We start from the raw sequence: 21,959 nt of genomic DNA, 5'->3' as shown, positions 1-21,959 counted from the left end.
AGGAATGGACGCTTTCATCTTACCAAGTGGAGCATCCGGTACTGGTGAGCGAGGCTGCACAGGGCCCAAGGGGGGCCCAGGTGCTGGTGGCAACACGGGCCGGTCCCTGCAAACGCCGGGACGCTGCAAGGTAACCTGCAGTGCAGAAGGGAGAGCCGTGTCAGGCGACAGAAACGGAGCGACCACCGACAAAAGCCGAAACCCAACGCATCAGCTGTCGGCACCGGGCACCCTCCCCACACCCCGCCGGGTGCCCACCCAGCAGCACAGTGCCCCACGCTCCACCCAGCCCTCTGGGGCCTGCAGCCGGCAGCCCGGACCGCGCAGCAGGACACGGGGGGACAACAATGGCGCCACACGACGTCGCCGGTGTCTCCAAGTGGACGAAGCCAAGGGTCCTGCCTGCGAGGATGCACACAGAGCTTCCAGCACTCTGACAAAAGCAGCGCCTTCACAACAGGCAGCCCCTTTGGGCAGGAAAGCCCTCCTCGCCACCACCCCAGCTCCACGGGAGCTGGCCCGGCGCGGACCAGGAACACGCAGAAGGGACGGACGTGAAAAGCTCGTCCTCCACACGTGCAATCAGAGCCGCACCTGGGTCACCGCTCTGCCTCCAGGACCCTGCCTGGCCCTCTCCTTCCCCCCAAACCAAGTAATCTCCTCCGACCTGCAGGGGCTTCTCCTGGGCGCAACGTGCACTGGGGAGCTGGGCACCCCGGAGTCCTGCGGGGGAGCTGCCCAAGTGCTCCTGAGGGGACAACGCTGCCCACGGGAGGTAGTCAGGCTCCGCTACAATCACCGCTATCCTCAGGGACGTCTGGGTTTTCAGTGCGCTACGAAGCGCGCACTACTTGTGTCCTTCGGCAAACTCAAGTGGGATGTCTGGATCCCACAACTGACACCAAAAGGACCCTACAGGCCCGTGCGCAAACTCCCGCGACGTGTCGTGCTGACGCCCAGGAGCAGCTCTGACAGCTTCCGGGGCAGGCCCGACCCGGCGCAGGGGTGGGGAGCACGATGGGAGGACGCTTCTGCGCGTCGCAATTCCCCTGCAGGGAAGTAGGCCTCTTCACTGCGGGCTCTTTCCCTTCAAGCCTCTTTTTCTTACTACAAAAGCAACATCTACCCAGAGTACAACTGGACGCAGCGGGCCAGGCACATCTCCGTCCCGAGAACAGACGGTCACGGGTTCTGACATTTACCCCACACCAAACAGGTAGACTCAAAGCTGCACAAAGCACACAGGACAAAGCTGGAGGGAGGGCTTTGCCCCTTTCTCAGTTACGAGCATTTCAATGGCCATGCTAAACAGGAGAATCACCTGGCCTCAGCAAGGAAACAAGTCAAACGAGTGACGACACAGGACTCTGCCTCAGTGACCCAGGAGCAACCCCAGGTGCAGGTCGGCAGGAAGGAGTCAGCAGAGCCAGGAGAAGCCAGTGTGGAGCGAGGGCTCACCCTCCGCACGCTATCTCGACAAACCCACAGCCAAAGTCTGCGGTCCTCGGCTTCTGAGCACTCCCTCATGGCTTCTGCAGGCACCAGCCAAGGTGACGGGCTCCAGGGACAAGCAGCCCACTGGCCCCTGGGGAGACTGAATTGGAAAGCGAACGACATGCCAGACCCGTCACAGGACACACAGTCTGGAGATGAGGGCGGGAATGGCTTCCGGGAAAACAGGAAGCTCACCTTTCCCAGGACGACGTCCAACGGAGCACGGCCACCCCACTTACCTGGGCCTCCGGGGCCGCCGCAGGCGGGCGGGAGCTGCCGGCCAATGCCGGGGCCGGGCCAGGTCCTACGTGGGCTGAAAACCACAGAAGGGATGGAGGATTAGGCTCGCCTGCGAAGACTTTGCTGAAGCCACACAAAACCTGGTGAGCCTTCCTTCCCCGTATCCCACTCGTCCCCGCATCAGACCGAGTGGGAGACAGGTCTCGTGACCCTGAGGGAGACACCACAGGCCACGGGTTCAGGTGTCTCTTCCATAGTCGTTCAACGGCCGTGGAAGGTCAGGGCTCCACACGCTGCAGACAATGGCAGGGGTGGGCTTCTCCTTCGGGGAGCCCGGAACGTGCTCCCTGTTGAAGCCCCGTGTGCAGAACTGACACGCCTGCCTTCTGTCACAGGCCTCTTACTCCGTAGCACTCTACAAGAGACACCTCCTCCCCAGGGCAGGATGGGCGAGGGGTAGACGCGGTCCATCAATTGCGTCCGCTAAGGGACCAGGGGAGCACGGCCGACAGCCCAGTCAGGGTGGCCCATGCCCTGGGAGGGACCTGGAGAGCGATCTGCCCTTCTCCTGCAGTGACGCAAGGAACAAACAGAGGAATGGACGCTTTCATCTTACCAAGTGGAGCATCCGGTACTGGTGAGCGAGGCTGCACAGGGCCCAAGGGGGGCCCAGGTGCTGGTGGCAACACGGGCCGGTCCCTGCAAACGCCGGGACGCTGCAAGGTAACCTGCAGGGCAGAAGGGAGAGCCGTGTCAGGCGACAGAAACGGAGCGACCACCGACAAAAGCCGAAACCCAACGCATCAGCTGTCGGCACCGGGCACCCTCCCCACACCCCTCCGGGTGCCCACCCAGCAGCACAGTGCCCCACGCTCCACCCAGCCCTCTGGGGCCTGCAGCCGGCAGCCCGGGCCGCGCAGCAGGACACGGGGGGACAACAATGGCGCCACACGACGTCGCCGGTGTCTCCAAGTGGACGAAGCCAAGGGTCCTGCCTGCGAGGATGCACACAGAGCTTCCAGCACTCTGACAAAAGCAGCGCCTTCACAACAGGCAGCCCCTTTGGGCAGGACAGCCCTCCTCGCCACCACCCCAGCTCCACGGGAGCTGGCCCGGCGCGGACCAGGAACACGCAGAAGGGACGGACGTGAAAAGCTCGTCCTCCACACGTGCAATCAGAGCCGCACCTGGGTCACCGCTCTGCCTCCAGGACCCTGCCTGGCCCTCTCCTTCCCCCCAAACCAAGTAATCTCCTCCGACCTGCAGGGGCTTCCCCTGGGCGCAACGTGCACTGGGGAGCTGGGCACCCCGGAGTCCTGCGGGGGAGCTGCCCAAGTGCTCCTGAGGGGACAACGCTGCCCACGGGAGGTAGTCAGGCTCCGCTACAATCACCGCTATCCTCAGGGACGTCTGGGTTTTCAGTGCGCTACGAAGCGCGCACTACTTGTGTCCTTCGGCAAACTCAAGTGGGATGTCTGGATCCCACAACTGACACCAAAAGGACCCTACAGGCCCGTGCGCAAACTCCCGCGACGTGTCGTGCTGACGCCCAGGAGCAGCTCTGACAGCTTCCGGGGCAGGCCCGACCCGGCGCAGGGGTGGGGAGCACGATGGGAGGACGCTGCTGCGCGTCGCAATTCCCTGCAGGGAAGTAGGCCTCTTCACTGCGGGCTCTTTCCCTTCAAGCCTCTATTTCTTACTACAAAAGCAACATCTACCCAGAGTACAACTGGACGCAGCGGGCCAGGCACATCTCCGTCCCGAGAACAGTCGGTCACGGGTTCTGACATTTACCCCACACCAAACAGGTAGACTCAAAGCTGCACAAAGCACACAGGACAAAGCTGGAGGGAGGGCTTTGCCCCTTTCTCAGTTACGAGCATTTCAATGGCCATGCTATACAGGAGAATCACCTGGCCTCAGCATGGAAACAAGTCAAACGAGTGATGACACAGGACTCTGCCTCTGTGACCCAGGAGCAATCCCAGGTGCAGGTCGGCAGTAAGGAGTCAGCAGAGCCAGGAGAAGCCAGTGTGGGGTGAGGGCTCACCCTCCGCACGCTATCTCGACAAACCCACAGCCAAATTCTGCGGTCCTCGGCTTCTGAGCACTCCCTCATGGCTTCTGCATGCACCAGCCAAGGTGACGGGCTCCAGGGACAAGCAGCCCACTGGCCCCTGGGGAGACTGAATTTGAAAGTGTACGACATGCCAGAGCCTTCACAAGACAGTCTGGAGATGATGGCATGAATGGCTTCCGGGAAAACAGGAAGCTCACCTTTCCCAGGATGATGTCCAACGGAGCATGACCACCCCACTTACCTGGGCCTCTTGGGCCACCGCATGCGGGTAGGAGCTGCTGGCCAATGCTAGGGCCACGCCAGGTCTTGCATGGGCTGAAAACCACAGAAGGGATTGGGGATTAGGCTCGCCTGTGAAGACTTTTCTGAAGCGACACTAAACCTTTGAGCCTTCTTTCCCCGTATCCCACTCGTCCCCACATCACAAATATAGGAATGCAGGTCTCCTGACTCTTCAGGAAGAGGCCATATTTCTCTACTTTTGTGTTTTGTGACTTATCATCAGCTGTGCAAGTTCACGGCTTAAATTAGCTGCAGAATTAATTATCGGTGCTTCATCCCTCAGAGAGCCCATATCATGGCGTATGTTGAAGATATGTAGTAGTGATGTTTTTGCCTTCTGTCAGACCTTCTTTTCTCTGTAAGATACTCCTTCTTTCTAGGTCATGATTGGGAAATGACATGGGCTATGAAATAAATGTGTATCCTAATTACCTAAAAGAACATTACAATTTACTCAATCTGATTTTCCCAGGCATTGGAAATTCTTGGCTTGGCATCTTCCATTCTTCTGCAGAGACTCAACAAGAAAACAGACATACGCTTTCATCTTACCAATGACTGGAGATATAGGTTGTGGATAAGGTCCTAGAAGGCACGTGGGTCTTCTAGGTGCCAGTGTCCTGTATCTAATGAATGGTTCTGGTGGACATCCCCAGGGGTAGAAATCTTCCCATGGTGCTGGGATAGTTCTGGGGCCTCTTCTAGGCCCATAGTCCTGCAGAACAAGAGATGCAGTTTTTAAATATATCAGTATTATTGGAAAAGAGAGAAACACCAACTGGAACAGGAATAGTCCCCAACACCTTCAAATGCACCAGGGTTCTAAAGAACAGCATCAATGCCAGAAATCTCTACTCTCCTGTGTCGCCGTGCGAGCTTATGGAAGTTTTAGGCCCAGCAGTAAGCCACTGCCAGTGTCTGGAAATGTAGGGAGGAAAGGGGCTAGTCCTGGGGCATCACAGAGACAAGCATGCTTCTACCCCCAGTGCCACTCTCCACTCAGCCCTTCACCAGCACAAAAGCCCTTTGTTTGTATATTATAAGCAGAGAGAATGAGAGAGGATGGTGGTTTTAGGTATTACCTTTAAGTCTTTAATTCATTTCAAGTCAACCCCCTTGAGGAGCATGTGACAGGGATTTAAGCCTTTTACATGGGAGCATCCTATTTTCCCAGCACCATTTATTTCAGACACTGCCTTTTCTCCATTTAGTACTGTTGGCTCCCTTGTCAAATGTCAATTGACTGTATTTGCATGGGTGTATTTCTGGGATCTTGAGCGTGTTACATTGGTGTTGAGTCTGTTTTCATGCCAGTTCTGATAACTATAGTTTTATGATACAGCTTGAAATCCAGAGTAGTCGTGCCCCCACTGTGTTTTTCTTTCTCAGGGAGACTGCTTTGGCTCTCCAGTAGAGAATTCATGTAACTATTTAGAGTGTTTTTCCTACTTTTATAAAAACATGAAAGTTTCCACCAAAGATGACCAGCTGTGTGTTGAGGCCTTGGGGAAGATCCAGCAAAGAGTTTGCTTTTGAAAAGTAAATGACACAGCAGACCCATCACGGAACACACAATCCAGATGCAAGGCAGGAGAGGGCGATTGGAAAGACAGCAGATATCTCCAGAGATCAAATCCCAACACAAAGTGGTCACTGCGACACAACTGGAAACAAATCACTTACTTGTGTCTCCTCGGCCTCCTGAGCACGGAAGTCGCTGCCGTTCCTCACAGGGGCACCACCAGGCCCTGAGGCTGTAAAGGGAGAGCAGCGCTGAGGGCGGGTCCTCTCTGACAGAGGCCGTGGGGGGAAGCACGAGCCGTCCATGCCCTTCCCCAGGAGCTGTCACTCCTGCCCGCGCCCCAGGCTCCGCACAGAGGCCGCAGGTCCCCCTCATGTCTCAGGTGACCCCGAGGACGAGGAGAGGCTGGACCCCTGACCCGTGATGAGGACACCACAGAGCCCTGGTTCAGGTGTTTTCATAGCTAATCACCCTGGATGGGAGCTCAGGGCTCAGATCCCTGGAAATCAACACTAACACAGGTGGCTCACAATGCAGTTCAGGGGAAACCAGTCTCTGCATATTACGTATTAAAGTGAGAAGTGTCTTTCATAGGAACAGCATAACAACCCCTGACCATGAGCTGCACCTCTCCCTCCTCAGCCCGCTGGTAAGCTGTTACAATCCTCGTCCGATAGGACATGTCTTGTACAAGTGACTGCGTGTTATGTAAACATTTATGAAACAAGTAGCCTTAGAAAGACTAATATTGTAATAATCAGCAGAAGAACGGTGAATTACACGGAGAACCTGTTGGAAGACTTTAGAGTTGCACGTGTGACTCTAGAAGAGGGAGACTACGTAGTCATGTCACTTCCTAGCGGGCTACTCTAGGTCACCGTGCAACATTTCTTATAAGAACGAAGGGACCTGCATAATTAGTAAAGAAATGCCTGCTGTCTTAAAGCAGATCTTGAATAGAATATTTATCCACCAAAGCAAATGAAGAAAAATTTTTTCTCATCAGGACATACTGCCTTCATTCCAAAACTCTGTGCATGTTATTTTTCTCAACTACAAGGAGAAAGCAGCCTTCAACACTGTGTCCAGGCTAGAAGAGAGTGCTGACACTCATGTCTTCTAGTGAACAGAAAGCAGCCATGCCAGCCAACCAAGGGCCTGGAGGGTGGCCCACAGTCCCTGGAGGGGCATGAGCTCCACTGCTCACAGGAGACAGAGCCCTGCTGGCTGGCAGCACGTGAAGAAAACATCTTGTCACCCAGCTGAGAACCTGCCCCCTGTGGTGAGTGTGTGGTGTGGTGTCCAGGAAACCCAGCAATCACCCGCGGGGACAAGAAGCCCACTTGGAGGCTTTTGCAGCAGAAATGAAGCTGCTGCAGTTCACAGTGTGCTCCTTACGTCTCAGGGAAGGATGCAGCCTGTACGGTCCTCCTGGGGTGGGCTCCTGCCTCATGTACTTCTCTGCCTGCCTCTGTATGCAGATTGCATCCAATCTTAAAGACACAGAAAGAATGGCTTCAATGAGAATTACATCATCAATTCCTCTTCTAGACACAAAACAGCCAATCCTTAAAAATCTCAGAACACCCTTAAAAATGTGTGAAAATTCTGTACCTCTGTTTCAGGTGGGCGGCCTCCCTTCTAAGCTCAGTGTTTTCCCTCTCCAGCTCCCGAGCCCTGATCTGTGGGGGAAAACACATCGATGTTCAGCCGTGGCAGACTGTGCACAAAGGGAAGGAAGGAAACAAATTCTTACCCAGTTGTCTTGGGACTTCTTCTTGGCACGAGTGATCTGAAAAAGTCAACACATCAAGAAACACCCCATGGCAAGGGGTTCTCAGGCCCACAGTAACCATCTGCTTCAGGTGCTGAGGACTCCGTGTGTCAGGAGGAAGGCAGGTTACCTGGAGTCTCAAGGCGATGTCTGCTCCCTGCATCTGCCTGTGACATTCTTCAAGCCTTCTCCTACGAGTTACAAATTGTTTCATCAGAGAAAACACAATGCTGGGCATGCTGTTAAATAACTTGCTCCAGTCCATGTTATCTGCACTGCACACTCACATACATTATCTAACCGTACAAGACACACTGCACACTCACACACTCACACACTCACACACAGTATCTCATCACGTTATCTGCAATGCACACTCCACACATCATCTCACCACACAAGACACACTGCACACTCACACACAGTATCTCACGTTATCTGCACTGCACACTCACACACAGTATCACCACACAAGACACACTGCACACGGCTGTAGAAGCACATCAGGTTCAAAGCTATCACTGCAGTCACTCCTTAGTCACTATTATTTTACGTCTGCCAGGTTCTGCGCTGACACAATTTCCTTTCCCGTTCTCAACACTTCCCTCACTTATCCTGTGTTGAGCATCTTTCATCATAAACCTTGAATCTTCTTTTCCTTACATCCTTATCCTATTTCTCAGGCTTACAAGTGGGTCTCTCCAGTGACATGGTCATATTTATTGGTCCAACTGATGCTACACCAAACTGCTTACCTCAGGTTGAGAACAATTTATAGCACCTTCAGAAACATCTCTGTGAACTGTCTTTCCACTCACTCAGTCTGCCCAGCATTGAGACCAGGAAATTCTTAGTAACTTAATACTTTTTAAAGTTAAACCTTTAATTTAACATGTGTAAAACTTAACATTTTTTCTTCTGTGTGAAGTATCTATACAAATCTCTTCTAAACATGTGTTTTGGTCTGTGTGTGATATTGTGCCTGAACATTTTAGAAAAGTTTTTAAAAACCCAACAGTGGTGTCAGCACCACAGGTGAACAGGAGCTGAACTCACTTGTACTGTCGTGTCTCATCTTCAGCCAGTTTTGCCTTCTCCTCTGCTGCCAATAGCTGCTGCTTCTCCACCAGCTCACATCCTTTCATGTCCACCTTCCTGAGAGGGGAAAGAAACTCTGCAAAATTCTGCCAGTTTCCCTCCCAGAAATTGGAGGGGAACAATTCAATGTTCCTTTTGCCCTTCCCCATAAGTGCTCAGACTGACAGATACAGAGGAAAGAATTAAAGGCCCCCACTAATACATATGAAAAAGCTACACTTAGGCCTCTGGCAAGTGTTTGGTATCTGGCCTTCCCTTCAGCGTCCCCACACCTATTCTAATCTGTGCATAAAGTAAACACACAGGAAAAGCCCACATGAGGTGCACTCTGTGCCCCTCCTTGGCTCAGGCTCCTGTGAGGGGGACAGCGTGAGTTCACGTTTCAATGTGGGACTCAGGGTCTGACCAAGTCTTCACTACCAAACACATTAGGGTGAAGCAAGCGTTCATGACTTGTTTGATTTCTCCCACAGAGAGCCCTGATTTCAGTCAAAGCTTGGGGCAAACCTGGTTTTTCAGGGAATATGAGAAAATGTTTGGTTTTGAATGTGGGCTAGTGGGTGTGATGTCCATGACCTCTCCCTGAGAATGACAGGAACTCTGTACAAATTATGAAATCCATGCTCAAATGTACCAAATTGCTAACAAGCCAGGAAGGAACATGAGGCCAAGATGGGAGAAGGAAGCTCAGGACTGGGTCCACCTTCCCCGAGGGTCACCTGTTAACTGCAGGGGAAGCCACTGAGATGCAGAGCAGCCCGGCAGCTGGTGCCCCCCCCAAAATGGGCATCACAGTCAGATGGCTGGAGCTTGCAGCCTGTCAGCACAGGCAATCCCTAGTGACACCTGCAGGCCTTAGCTGGGATCCATGAGAGCTACATGCCAGGAATAAAGCTGGACAGCAGACACACTGGCCTCAGGAGGGCTGGCTGCACTGACTGATCTCAGCTGCTAACTGGGTTAACAGGATGTAGCACTGCTGGTACCCTGATCACCTGCCAGCTGTCACGCCCACCTTCTCTGCAGCAAATTAACCTCACACCAGGCCTCAAATTTTCTCTATTTTCTACCCCATATCTAGAGTTCAGTAAAAATGATAGACACATGGCAGGTCATGACAGCATGATGCAGTTGAAACCTAAGGACAATGAAAATGGATCTGGGGGATCTAGATAATGAAGTGACTAAATCTGGCCCAAGAACCCGCTAAGATCTCAAACTAAATACAACAAGAACTCTGGTAACCAGTCAGAATGAACAGAAGCAGCAGGTTACAGAAATCAAGGCAGAAAAGGAAACACAAATCTGTGCTGGCTGAATGTGGTAAAGGAAATATGGTGGTTAAGTATTCTGAAATATAATATCTACGTGATTTCACACATCCATTCACACATTTGTCATAATTAACATGGGAACATCTTACTCTTCAACGCGCCCGTCTGCCTGTCCAGAAATATCTTTAGGGAAACGTATTCTCCGCTCCAGCCTCTGGAAATTGGCTTCCTCTCCTGTCACAGATCCCGATGTGGCATGGTGGTCTTGCATTTTCTTTTCAAGTTCTGTGAACATGAGACAGTTTGTCTATGTATGTGCACTCAACAGCTTGGCTGTGCTGGGCAGTGGAGAAAGGAGAGAATCCTGAATGCAGGAACCCATTTTTTACCTTCCCAGTGTAAACTCATGTCTACTATAGGTGTGTCTCACTTTATTGTCCTTCCCAATAATGCATTTTTTAAAACAAATTGAAGACCTGTAGCAACCCTGAGTCCAGCAATTTTATTGGTGACTATTTTTTCTGACAGCATTTGCTCATTTCTTATCTCTGTGTCACATTTTGGTAATTCTTGAAATACTTCATTCTTTATCATTTTCATTAAAATAGGCATGACATTCTTTTAAGGCAAAGCCTAAGCCAGTGGAAGTCCTTAATTCTCAGCAATTCTGCAAGCCTGAGAGATGAAGAGGCTACAAAAGGAAACTCTGAAGCCAGCAGGGATTGGTCCATGAAGTTTAAGGCAAGATTCCATCTCCACTGCATACCTGTGCAAGGTAAAGCAGGAAGAGCTAAACCAGAAGCTGCTGCACGTTCTCTAGGAGATGAAGCTAAGACAGCTAATAATGAAGGTGGATACACTAAACAACAGATTTTCAATGCAGAGAACTGCAAGGGGAAGACATCCAGCACTTTCATAGCTGGAGAGGAGAAGTCAGTGCCTGGCATCAAAGCTTCAATGGACAGGCTGATTTTCTTGTTAGGGGCTAATGCAGCTGATGGTTGTAAAGTTGAAGCCAATGCTCATTTAACATTCTGAAAATCCTCTGTCCCATGAGAATCATGGGAAATCTATCTGTGCTCTATAAATGGAATAAAGCCTGGATGACAGCACATCTGTTTACAACATGAATATTTTAGCCCACTGTTGAGAACTAATACTCAGAAAAAAAATTCTTTCAAAATATTACTGCTCATGGACAATGCACAGGGTCACCCATGAGCTCTGATGGAGACATATGAGATGAGTGCTGTTTCCATGCTTAATATGACATCCATTCTGGAGCCCATGGATCAGGAGTAATTATGACTTTCAAGTCTTATTTAAAATACATTTTGGAAGGCTTTAGCTGCCACAGACAGTGATACGACTGATGGGTCTGGGTAAATAAATGGAAAACTTTCTGGAAAGGATTCAGCATTTTAGGTGCCATTAAGAACATTCATGATTCATGAGAAGAAGTCAAAATATCAACAACCAGGGTTTGGACGGAATTGATTCCAATCTTGATGTGTGACTTTGAGGGGCTCAAGACTTCAGTGCAGGAAGGAACTGCAGATGTGCTGAAAACAGCAGGAGAACTAGTTAGAAGTGGAGCCTGAAGACGTGACTGAATGGCTGCAGTCTCATGATAAATGTGCATGAATGAGGAGCTGTTTCTTATGCACGAGCAAAGAAGTTGTTTTCTTGAGATGGACTCTACTGGTGAAGATGCCATGAAGAAGGTTGAAATAACAAAGGACTTATAAGAGTGCACAAACTTAGCTGAGAAACTACCACAGGGTTTGAGAGGATTGATTCCAATTTGTAAAGAAGTCCTCCTGTGTGTAAAATGTATCAAATAGCACTTCCTGCTACAGAGGACTTGCTCCTGAAAGGGAGAGTTAATCCTGTGACAAACTTCATTGTGGTCTTACTTTAAGAAATTGCAAAAAGCCACACCAATCTTCAGCAACCACCACAATGATCGGTCAGCAGTCATTATCAATTCCAGACCATCCACCAAAATGACTGTAACTCAATAAAAAAAAAAGTTTAAAAAAAAGACCATCCACCAACAAAAAGATAACACCTCACTGGAGGCTCAGATGATGGCTAGTAGCTTTTAGTAATAAAGTATATTTTCATTAAGTTACGAACATTGGGGGTTTTAGACACAGTGTTGTTGCTCACTTAATAGACTACAGTATAGTGTACATTTGATTCTCTTTACTATGATATTAACTTGATTCTAGGGGTCTAGAACTGAAGCCATAACATCTCCCAGGAAGCCTGCATATGAGGTTTTCTTCCCAACAAGCAACATACCTTCCAGGCTGCAGTCCTCAGTTGTCTCGGCTCTCTGCATCGTATCCTCAGATCTGGTCTTCAAAACACGTGGCTGCAAGACATGTGAGAAAAGACGTTCAAGAAGTACTGCTCCACAGCAACGTGAACGTACTTAACGTGAGAGGATCGTACACTTGGAATCAGCTAAGATGGGCCATCTGCTTTATGTGTGTCACAGCACAATTAGACACTGACACAGTGATGCTCAGTTCTCTTGAGTTAAGTACCTCTGGGGTTGAGTAACATCTCTTACTCTCTTCTTGCTGCTGAGCTGAACATCCTCCTGCACATGCATTTCTTCAGATTTCACTGTGGCTTCACAGACAAGAGATTTATTAAGAGCAATTTCAACCTAAAACTCTCTCATTGATGACTAAATCCCAAGAAAAGTAACTTGAATAGACATCAACATTTAATCTTCTAAGGCATGAGATTGTTGTTCCTTGTGAAAGCTCATGTGTACAGTGGAAATCCTCCTGCAACTGGAGGCATTTACCTCAGATTCCTGAAGTGTTCATTGAAACAGCAAATTTCAAGGTCTCTGGAGACATTCTTTTTTCCAGTATCTTCACACAGGACAGAATTAAAGCATGTATTATGATTTCAATGAAAACTCAGGGTGATATGCTTAAAAAGTGTAACTTTTTTCCCAAAAACAAAGTATTTTGTTAACTGCAAAACAAACCATAGAAAATAAATATATTAGCCCTGGTGCACGTCCAAAGACTTTGGTGAGCATTCTCTCCAGAAGATATTAAGGCAGCGAAATGATTCTGAACATTCAAGTTTTAAAAAGAAAGCAAGTGTCATACGTTCCCTTACACATGCTTGAAAGCATCTGGGACTTTCCCTGAGTTTCAGTTTGGGGCTGAAGACAGTGCTCCGTTTGAGAGTTTACAGCAGACAGGGCCTCTCCTTCGAGTTCTAGCACCAGGCGTCCTAGCAGCTCGTTCTGACACCCTGCGTCTTGCATTTCCTTCCTCAGTGGGTCCTCTTCCACTGCCAGCCTGCCAAGTTCTTCCAGCAAGTCTTGGTTTGTTCTGATGGGCACTTGCTTCTCTTCAACCCTTTTGGAGTCCTGTCCCTTCTCAGCCAGTACCCACAGCCGCTCCTAAGTTTCCTGTGATGGCAGCTGATCCAGGCTGGGCCCAGGACAGATGTCAAACCCATGAAGAAATGTGGAAAGAAGAGACCTCCAGGCACAGATATTTCCTCACCTCCACAGACTTCCTCCTCACTGGACAATGGAGGGCATGACTGGACGACAAGGGGAAGCAAGTGTGGGAAACTGCTCATGTCAAAGAGCTCACAAATGAGCATCCCTAGTGAAATGTAAACAAAGTTTACCCAAATTCATGTGGAAAATTCTCTGTTTAACATCAACAGGGCAAGGGGCTGTACAACTCAGCTAGTAACTTCCTTCACCTCTCAGGTATTTCCTGGCATTTTCCATGTATCTTGGAGGGCAGTGTGAGTGGTGAGAAAACTCTCTAGGTTGTGAAAATAAGACATATTTCCTAGTCTCCAAAATAGGAAAAGTCACAGAGGCTTTAGTCCATGAAATTCTGGGTCATTGTTCACAGGGAGGTTCTGCTCCTGGGCTCTCACACACTGCTGTGGCAAAAAAACAGGAGGAGTGGGAGCATGCATCTCGCCCAGCTGTGGTCAATGTGGCAGCCAAGCTCTTACCAAGTGTGGGCTCTTGGCGTTCTGGTCCCTCGCTGCCTGCAGCTTAGCTCGAGCAATCTGAATGATGTCATTCAAATACTCACTCTTCCTCTTAATGATTTTCAAGTTCTCCTTCAATGAAACATTGAATTAGTAACAATTACTTATTACTTTCAATTCTGTTTTCAGAATGTAATCTAGGAGATGAAGAGGCTTGTACCTTAAACTTCAGTGCTTCCTCAGAGAGCATCTTCTTTTGCCTAATGGCCTCTAAGCATTTCTTTGCGTTGTTGGTCTATGCAAATACGTAATGAAGGAAACAGAATTACAAATACTAATTACTCTGCTAGCCGAACCTATCTTGTGTGTGACCCCTTCCACTAATACAGCAAGTGGTGCTTTACATCTACGACATTTGCTTAGTTTATTTTTTTTCTGAAATATAGTCAGTTACAATGTGTCAATTTTCTGGTGTACAGCATAATGTCTTTCAGTCACATATATATATATACCTATGCTTGTCTTCACATTCTTTTTCATTATACATTTCAAGATAACAAGTAGAGTTCCCTGTGCTCTACAGAAGAAATTTGTTTTGTTTTGTTTTCTTTTTATCTAGGACACTTGCTTTGCTTTGAATCTAGACCTCTTATAGAACATACGGAACAGGACAGTTAAGGATGAAAGAAAAGAGAGCCAAGAACTGAACTGCCAGAAGGGGGAAAGAACTGAAGGTGAAGTCACACACACACACAAAAAATCAAAAGGACAATGATACCTTCTGCTCCCAAGAGGATACATTTTCTTCAAGTTCTTTGTTTTCTTTCTCAAAATTCTTGATCTTCTCAGTCATCTGCTTTAAAGTAACTAAAAGGAGGTAAAGCATTTTGGCAGGAAAACCCAGTAAAATACAATTATCCCAATTTATTAGCAGCAGAGACATCTCTCTGGCTGGCACTATGAGTGTAATTAACTTTGTAACTTTACTACTGTGCCTAAAGGAAGCAAATCTTAGTGGCATTCTAAATGTGAGATTGCTGAGCTTCCTAGTTCAATTTTTTTCAAAGATGCAGAAACACAATAAAAAGTCTTCTCCTAAATTCTCTCCTGGCTATAAGTTAAGCACCATTCTTAGAAAATTCAATCATTCAAATACTTCTGACATCACCAGAGATGAAAAAGAAAAACCAAGCATCCTGTCCTCTTAACATTCTCTCCTCCTAAGTAAACATGACCCTGCTTAAAAGAAACAAAAAAAAGAACCCTCATCCCACGCAGGTTCACTGCACAGCCAGGCCCTATCTGCAGCACCACAGAAGGCAAGTTCAACATGTCGCCTGACTGGGCCCGCACAGGCCCCCAGTGTTGTCCTGCTGCCTGTCAGATCGTATTTCATGAAAACCATGCTGGGGGCCCTGGAGGACAAGGTCACTGGAATTAAACACTTTGATACCATGTGGGCTTCCCCACCTAGTCACTGGAGGACCTGGGTAACACACAGTCCCTAAATGACAAGTTTTCCATCGCCAGGATGAGAATGCTCCCATCACTGCTTCAGGAAAAAAGCACACATAAAGCAGCCGGTCACAGGTGACTCCACATGTGACGCTCTAGAACGCGGCCGTCAGAACCAGCCTCCTCTCTTGGGCATCTAATTCCCTCATCTGACTGCACAGTGCACACGTGTCTTCTCTCTGCTCAGCGGGGACGCTCTGATGCTAAGATTCCTCTTCTCAGCACCAGCACTTGTGCATCCACTGTCACCAACACCAGCCCTCGAGGGCCTACTGAGCATCAGGCAGCCACCCTGTCCACCACACTCAGCCCCACTCAGTCAGCAGAGCCTGTGAAGCCTGCACAGAAAGCATCATCCTCAGGCTGGATCACACATTCCATTAAGTCCTCATTGCCAGGAGTGGCTCCCTTCACCCATGCTTCCCCTCTGCTGTGACACACACGCCTGGCCACTTCTGCATCCCTCCCTGAGCCTGGAGAGTCCTGACAGGCTCAAGTCATGTTTCAGTGTCTTTCCTTTTCACCAGGAGCCAGGTCATGTCAGGGACTCACTCCGAACATTAGACTCTTCTCATCACATGCTTCCTCAAGGTTGCTATGCAAAATTAATTAGTTTCCCTACTCCTGTGACCCTTCTGGTCTCTTATCTCAATAGATGCCAACTTCCTCTACAATGTCATTCAGACACCATCACAGGAGTAGAATTTTCAAGAGTTAAGGAGTCTGACATCAGAAGTCATTGTGTTTGCTTTTAGTTGAACTAAAACCCACATTGAATCCTGGTATTGAGAAAACATTACAAAGGAAACTAAACCCTAATATTTTACCTTGAAACATTGGAGGCTTTACCTAGAGAGGAAGAAACATTAAATTTGAAGTCAAAACATATAATTAGTAAACATACAGTTTCTAATAAACTATCAAAACAGTAATCCATTGAAATTACGATTACCACTTTGGTTAAGAATAATGATTTATATGATTAAAACTCAGGAAAAATCGAATTTCCTACTTCAGGCATGATCTTTCACTCACCATTTCTGATAGCACACTGGTAAATAACTTATTTTACACAAAAGATCTGTTTACATTTTGTTAAATAAACACCACTCTATTCAATTTTCATAATGCATATTCATGTTTCATAACACTGAATTATATTATTATCATAATACGTTCTTCTAATGCACCATTTATCTGATTCTTTTTGGCAAACCAAACATCCACACTTAAGTGCAGAACCTGGATTGTTGTGTAACCTTCAAAAGAGAGAGAGACAGAGGAGAAAAACTAAAAGAAAAATAAAGGCAAAATCTTTATACTAAGATGCACCCCTTTCATTCAATGAAAGGTTTTCTGATATCTTATAGAGTTTACTGTTGAATTGACAAGCAATTGTAACATAATAGGTCATAAGATTTGTCAAGACCACTAAAAACAAACAGACATCAAATGAGACATCAGATGAGAATGAAAGTGAGCAATGGCTGTAACAAAAGCACACGCAGCAGCAGGACAGACAGTGACCATTTTCAAGAAGTGAACGTGCTTCTTGATTCAGACATGAGTCATCATTTGAGGAAACATAGCTCAATAAAACCCAGGCAGGACTCCACTGTAATACCACGGAAAGACACATTTTCCTGACCCTTAACACATATTTCTTCATTCAAAACTGTAAGTGATGATCAGAGACTGAGGCCAGCCCTAACTTTGCCAAGACACTGGAGCATCATCACAGTATCGAAGCTCCAGGGGCAATACCGTGGCTGTAGAAGAATGCACCCATGGAGGGCAAACAGAAAGCCACAGATGTTCCCTTCACTTCACACTTGCTCAGGGAACACTGAGAGTCCCTGTCCCCTGTCACCCAACACACAGGTGGGGCAGGTGGGGAGAGAGATGGGCTCACCAAACACTTAACCCTCCTATTTTATTATTGAATAGAAGAGTTTATAAATTGTCATTTGCTCATTGAGAATATACTGTTATCTTGCTCAATGAGTTCTTACTATAAAGATTTTGCAACAAATTTCCATTTCAAAACTAATTTCTGTTCAAGTTAGTAATCTAAAAGGAAACGAAAAAAAGACTTCTGGATTCTGGCCCAGGCAGGCAAATAAAATGTCCAGTGACTATAAAAATTCCTGTTAGGTGTGATTAAAAGGACACTATAAGGTACTTTAGTAATACTCACCACAAGGACGGTCCTCCAGACGAACAAGAGAAAACTACATACTCCCCAGAAGGCAGCAAGAAGAATAAGCTTCCACAGAAGTTCATAAACATCAGACCCAGTATGGGAAAGGAGAACGAGAGAGTGGAGGATCTGAAAAGACATTGGAGATAATGAGGAACCTCAAAGACATTCACAGTGTATCTGTCACAGAGAATCATCTTTAGAAACCCTCAACCACACCCCTCAAATAGCTCCACAGAGAGGCGAGAAGGGACACGAGTTCAAAAGGAGCAGGAGGATGCTCTTGGGGGTGTGGGTATGTCTACTGTCTTTGTTTGGTGATAGTTTCACTGCTGCTCACATATGTCAAATATCTGATACACAAAATGTTAGAGCTTTGACTTTGCTGACAGACACACAGTAAATATTTTTAAAATAGTTAACAGAACTTATGTATGTAGAAGCCAACTTGAAATTGAAAATAAGCAAAAACAAACCTACAGGGCATGGGACGCCTTCATTTTCTATTGTATGTTCACAAAGTACCTGGACAAACCCCTATGAAATGTCTCCAAAAATACACCCAACATTATGGGGAAAGAGCAATGAAGGTATGTGTTAAAATACAGAGAGCTGTACAGAGATGTATTTCTACATTTATAGACTGGACATGAGTGAGAAAGCAGACGAGTGCTTAAAAATAATGTCAAAATTACTATTCCAGCAAAAATTAATGATTTATTTTAGCCCAACTATCTAAAAACCATGGAGGTTTTCTTCAATATTCCCTTTGGTTCTGAACCAGAGCACGTCAGACTTCTGAAATAAATAAGAATTTGTATAATAGAGTTTTAATTATATTATACAAGATCACTCAAAGAATGAAGTTACATAAAAAGAGAACTCAAAATGATAAGTACAAATAATTTACATGCATATTTCACAGAACTGCACCTACATCCATTAACAGCCACCACAAAAACTAATTTGTATTTCTGGAATGTACAGTCACGAAAACAAAAGGTAAACACATAGTTTTGTAAAAACTAGATTTGTAAGTACTATAGGAGGGAATAAATGTGCGATGTAATTTGTACTAATCTAGACACTAAGCTTCAGTCTTGTGCAAACAAAACCTCTCTAGAAAGCAGCCTCTGAAATCGATAATATCGTTTTTGACAGCTCTCACAGTTGAGGTCAGTAAAATGTGTGCTGGTGGGAAACATGCACTGTTTTTGAGTAGACGCTGCCTGAGAAAGCAGTGGGTCTCAGCACAAAGGAGAGACATGAAGATCAAAGGCACAAAAACACAAACACCATCTAGTCGCTAACTGGTAGAACCCCCTCCGTCGTGGGCATGCTTGTTACACAGGGCACTGTCTGAGCGCTGACGTCAGTAGGTGCCTCCTACCTAGAGTCTACCCACCAGGGCCGATGGACTCAGGTTCTGTGAGCAACAGTGGAAAAGGACAAGTTAGTTTATCCAAATGCTCAAAGATGTGGTAGGGAAAGAGGGCTACCTAACCTATGAGAACTCAGCCTCATTCCCTCTAAGGGAAAAAATCCCAATAAAGATGACCTAGAAACGCCCTCTTTAGCAGGCTCAGAAGACACAGAACACGCTTTTCTTTGGGTGGACTGTTCACATGGTGTGATTCTGCCTCAGTGCAAAGATTGTTCCTGACACGTGATTTTTCCAGGTCCATAAGAATCTGCTGCAAGCCTATCTGAACAAACCCACTTAAATCCATGAGGTGTTCTCAGTCTTTCTTTTTTGGGGTGTGGAGGTGCTTTTTCCTGACACAGTAAAAATTTCACAGCATGTAAATGAATTTTCTTTATATTTGGACAATTCTAAGGAAGGACACTTTCTGCTTTGGGGAAATCAACATTCTTCACAGGGATACGTCACTAAAAATAAAACAACTTGTCCACCTCCTGGTCATGTCCCTCCTAAGCATTTCCTCATTATAAACATCACAGCAGGTTGCAGCCACTGGTTTTCACATCAGCTCGGCTCTCAGGGCTCCCATCAACCTAGCTGGACACAGAGTCCCTGGGGGCAGCCTCCAAGATGAGAAGGAAAGGGATAACTAAGAATTTGCTAGAAGTACAATAAAAATAAAAGCAAAAATAAACAAATGGGACCTAATTAAACTTGGAAGTTTTTGCACAGCAATGGAAACCATAAGCAAAACAAAAAGACAACCTACAGAATGGGAGAAAATTTTTGCAAAAGATGAAACTGACAAAGGCTTAATTGCCAGAATATATAAACAGCTCACACAACTAAATAAGAAAAACAAACAACTCAATCCAAAAATGGGCAGAAGACCTAAACAAGCAGCTCTCCAGTGAAGACATACAAATGGCCAACAGGCACATGAAAAAAATGCTCATTATCAGTAATTATCAGAGAAATGCAAACCAAAACTACAACGAGGTATCACCTCACACCAGTCAGAATGGCCATCATTCAAAAGTCCACACATGACAAATGCTGGAGAGGCTGTGGAGAAAAGGGAACCCTCCTACACTGCTGGTGGGAATGCAGGTTGGTGCAGCCACTGTGGAAAACAGTATGGAGATTCCTCAAAAGACTAGGAATAGACTTACTGTATGACCCAGGAATCCTGCTCCTGGGCATATATCCAGAAGGAACCCTACTTCAAAAAGACACCTGCACCCCAATGTTCATAGCAGCACTATTTACAATAGCCAAGACATGGAACCAGCTTAAATGTCCATCAACAGATCACTGGATAAAGAAGATGTGGTATATTTATACAATGGAATATAACTCAGTCATAAAAAAGGATAAAATGATGCCATTTGCAGCAACAGGGAATGGACGGACCTGGAGATTATCATTCTAAGTGAAGTAGTCAGAAAGCAAAAGAAAAATACCATATGATATCACTTATATGTGGAATCAAAAAAAAAAAGACAAACTTATTTACAAAACAGAAACAGACTTACAGCAAAGAAAACAAACTTATTATTACCAGGGGGAAGGGAGTGGGAAGGGAAAAATTGGAAGTTTGAGATTCATGGATACTAATCTATATAAAGTAGACAACTAGTTTACACTGTACAGCACAGGGAAGTCTATTTAATATCCTGTAATTTATGGTAAAAAAGAATATGAAAATGAATATATGCATTTTCCTATATGAATAAAGCATTCTGTTGTACACCAGAAATGGACACAACATGATAAGCTGACTATACTTCAATAAAAATATTTTAAATTTATATGGCTATTGAATATTTGTTACATTAAAATTCCTGAAAAAAACACACTTCAAAGAAAAAACAAAGTTGCTGTAAGTCAACAAACCAGAAAACACAGAGCACAGATGACATTTCACTGTTTAACAAACCAGCACCAACCCAGTGCTGAGACCCCACTGCTCCCAGGACTGCCAGACGTCACCACCAGGAAGGGCGCATGCACAGGACAGCGCGCCACACGGGGACGGGGACGGCACCAGAATGGGCATAACTTGAAGCAGGATCCTGACCAGCTTTCCGGGAGAAAGTCTCACTATGGCTTCTAGTAAATAAGAGTTTCTTGCTTTTTAAAAAACTGCTTTAGTGAGATATAATTCCCCCATTCCCCCATTTTAGGCATACAACTCAGTGGCTTTTAGTACATTCACATTTCCTTCTTTGATGCAATAAAGTAACTATTTCAGGTTTCATCCTGTCAACCTGCTGTGCTTGGTCCAAGAGGTCCTGACAGGACTCAGATCTTGAGGACGCCAGTGGCCAGGGCTGGTGCAGGTTGGTCAAGAAACCTGTCCTGAGGGCCTCGGGCTTCACCAACGATGCGTTCCCATCAAGGACCCCATGAGAAAGCAGGGATTTAACCACAGTGTGAAAGAGCCCAGGAAAAAGGATGTTTACTCACAGTTGTGTTTTCATATCCGGTACACCCCAGCACGTGGGGCCAGAACATCCCCATCATCTCCATGCCTGAGGTCCCCAGGCAGGAGGTGGGGGGAGGGGAGGGGGAGGAACATGGAGGGGAGGGGAGGGGAGGGGAGGGGATTGGGGAAGGAGTGTAATAGGAAGAGGGGTTGGGCACTTGGGAGGAGGAGAAGGGGACCACAGAAAGGATGAGGGCCAATCAAGCTCTTGAGGGGAGGAAGGAGGGTTCAGTCAGGTCAGGAAAACAAACAGCAGGCAAGCGAACTCTCAGGAGCAGCTGGAGGGGACGAGACGCCTCCCTCCAAGCCTCCTCCTGTCTGAACGCTGCCATAGCAACGCCAGTGCCTTATGCCCTCTCTCTGACCAATCACCTGCCTTTGCCCCTGCTACCTCACAGTGGACATTCCGCGTGACCTCACTTTTAGAACGTGCCCTGCCTAGCTGATCCCCCACCACCAACTGCCATCCAGCCCTGGGTCCTCTCTGCAAACTTTTCTGACCTTATGCTTTCTGGTCCTGCCCAACCCATGTCCCCTGCCCCCTACTTCTGGGGTGCTCCCTCCTCCTTTTCC

At 47.0% G+C, this 21,959-nt stretch overlaps 1 protein-coding gene across 1 annotated transcript in view; it reads right to left on the bottom strand.

The window, feature by feature from the left end:
- The window catches only part of LOC140691665 (uncharacterized), a 42,374-nt gene extending 20,924 nt beyond the window's left edge, over nt 1-21,450 (bottom strand). The window contains exons 1-19 of the mRNA XM_072955527.1: nt 21,368-21,450; nt 17,473-17,604; nt 16,103-16,124; nt 14,539-14,627; nt 13,981-14,055; nt 13,782-13,892; nt 12,072-12,144; nt 9,914-10,049; nt 8,449-8,547; nt 7,523-7,583; nt 7,375-7,410; nt 7,233-7,300; nt 7,017-7,111; nt 5,780-5,850; nt 4,649-4,811; nt 4,056-4,129; nt 2,351-2,462; nt 1,734-1,807; nt 24-135 (exon numbers count right to left, since the gene is read on the bottom strand). Coding sequence (XP_072811628.1) covers nt 24-135; nt 1,734-1,807; nt 2,351-2,462; nt 4,056-4,129; nt 4,649-4,811; nt 5,780-5,850; nt 7,017-7,111; nt 7,233-7,300; nt 7,375-7,410; nt 7,523-7,583; nt 8,449-8,547; nt 9,914-10,049; nt 12,072-12,144; nt 13,782-13,892; nt 13,981-14,055; nt 14,539-14,627; nt 16,103-16,124; nt 17,473-17,604; nt 21,368-21,430 — 1,666 coding nt within the window. The 5' untranslated portion in view covers nt 21,431-21,450. The remainder of the gene's footprint in view (nt 1-23; nt 136-1,733; nt 1,808-2,350; nt 2,463-4,055; nt 4,130-4,648; nt 4,812-5,779; nt 5,851-7,016; nt 7,112-7,232; nt 7,301-7,374; nt 7,411-7,522; nt 7,584-8,448; nt 8,548-9,913; nt 10,050-12,071; nt 12,145-13,781; nt 13,893-13,980; nt 14,056-14,538; nt 14,628-16,102; nt 16,125-17,472; nt 17,605-21,367) is intronic.
- Between the last annotated feature and the right edge of the window lie 509 nt (nt 21,451-21,959).

The sequence above is a fragment of the Vicugna pacos genome, chromosome 36 (genome assembly GCF_048564905.1).
Source record: "Vicugna pacos chromosome 36, VicPac4, whole genome shotgun sequence".
Lineage (NCBI taxonomy): Eukaryota > Metazoa > Chordata > Mammalia > Artiodactyla > Camelidae > Vicugna > Vicugna pacos.
The sequence above is the reverse complement of the archived record's forward strand: the minus strand, read 5'-3'. Positions and strand labels throughout refer to the sequence as shown.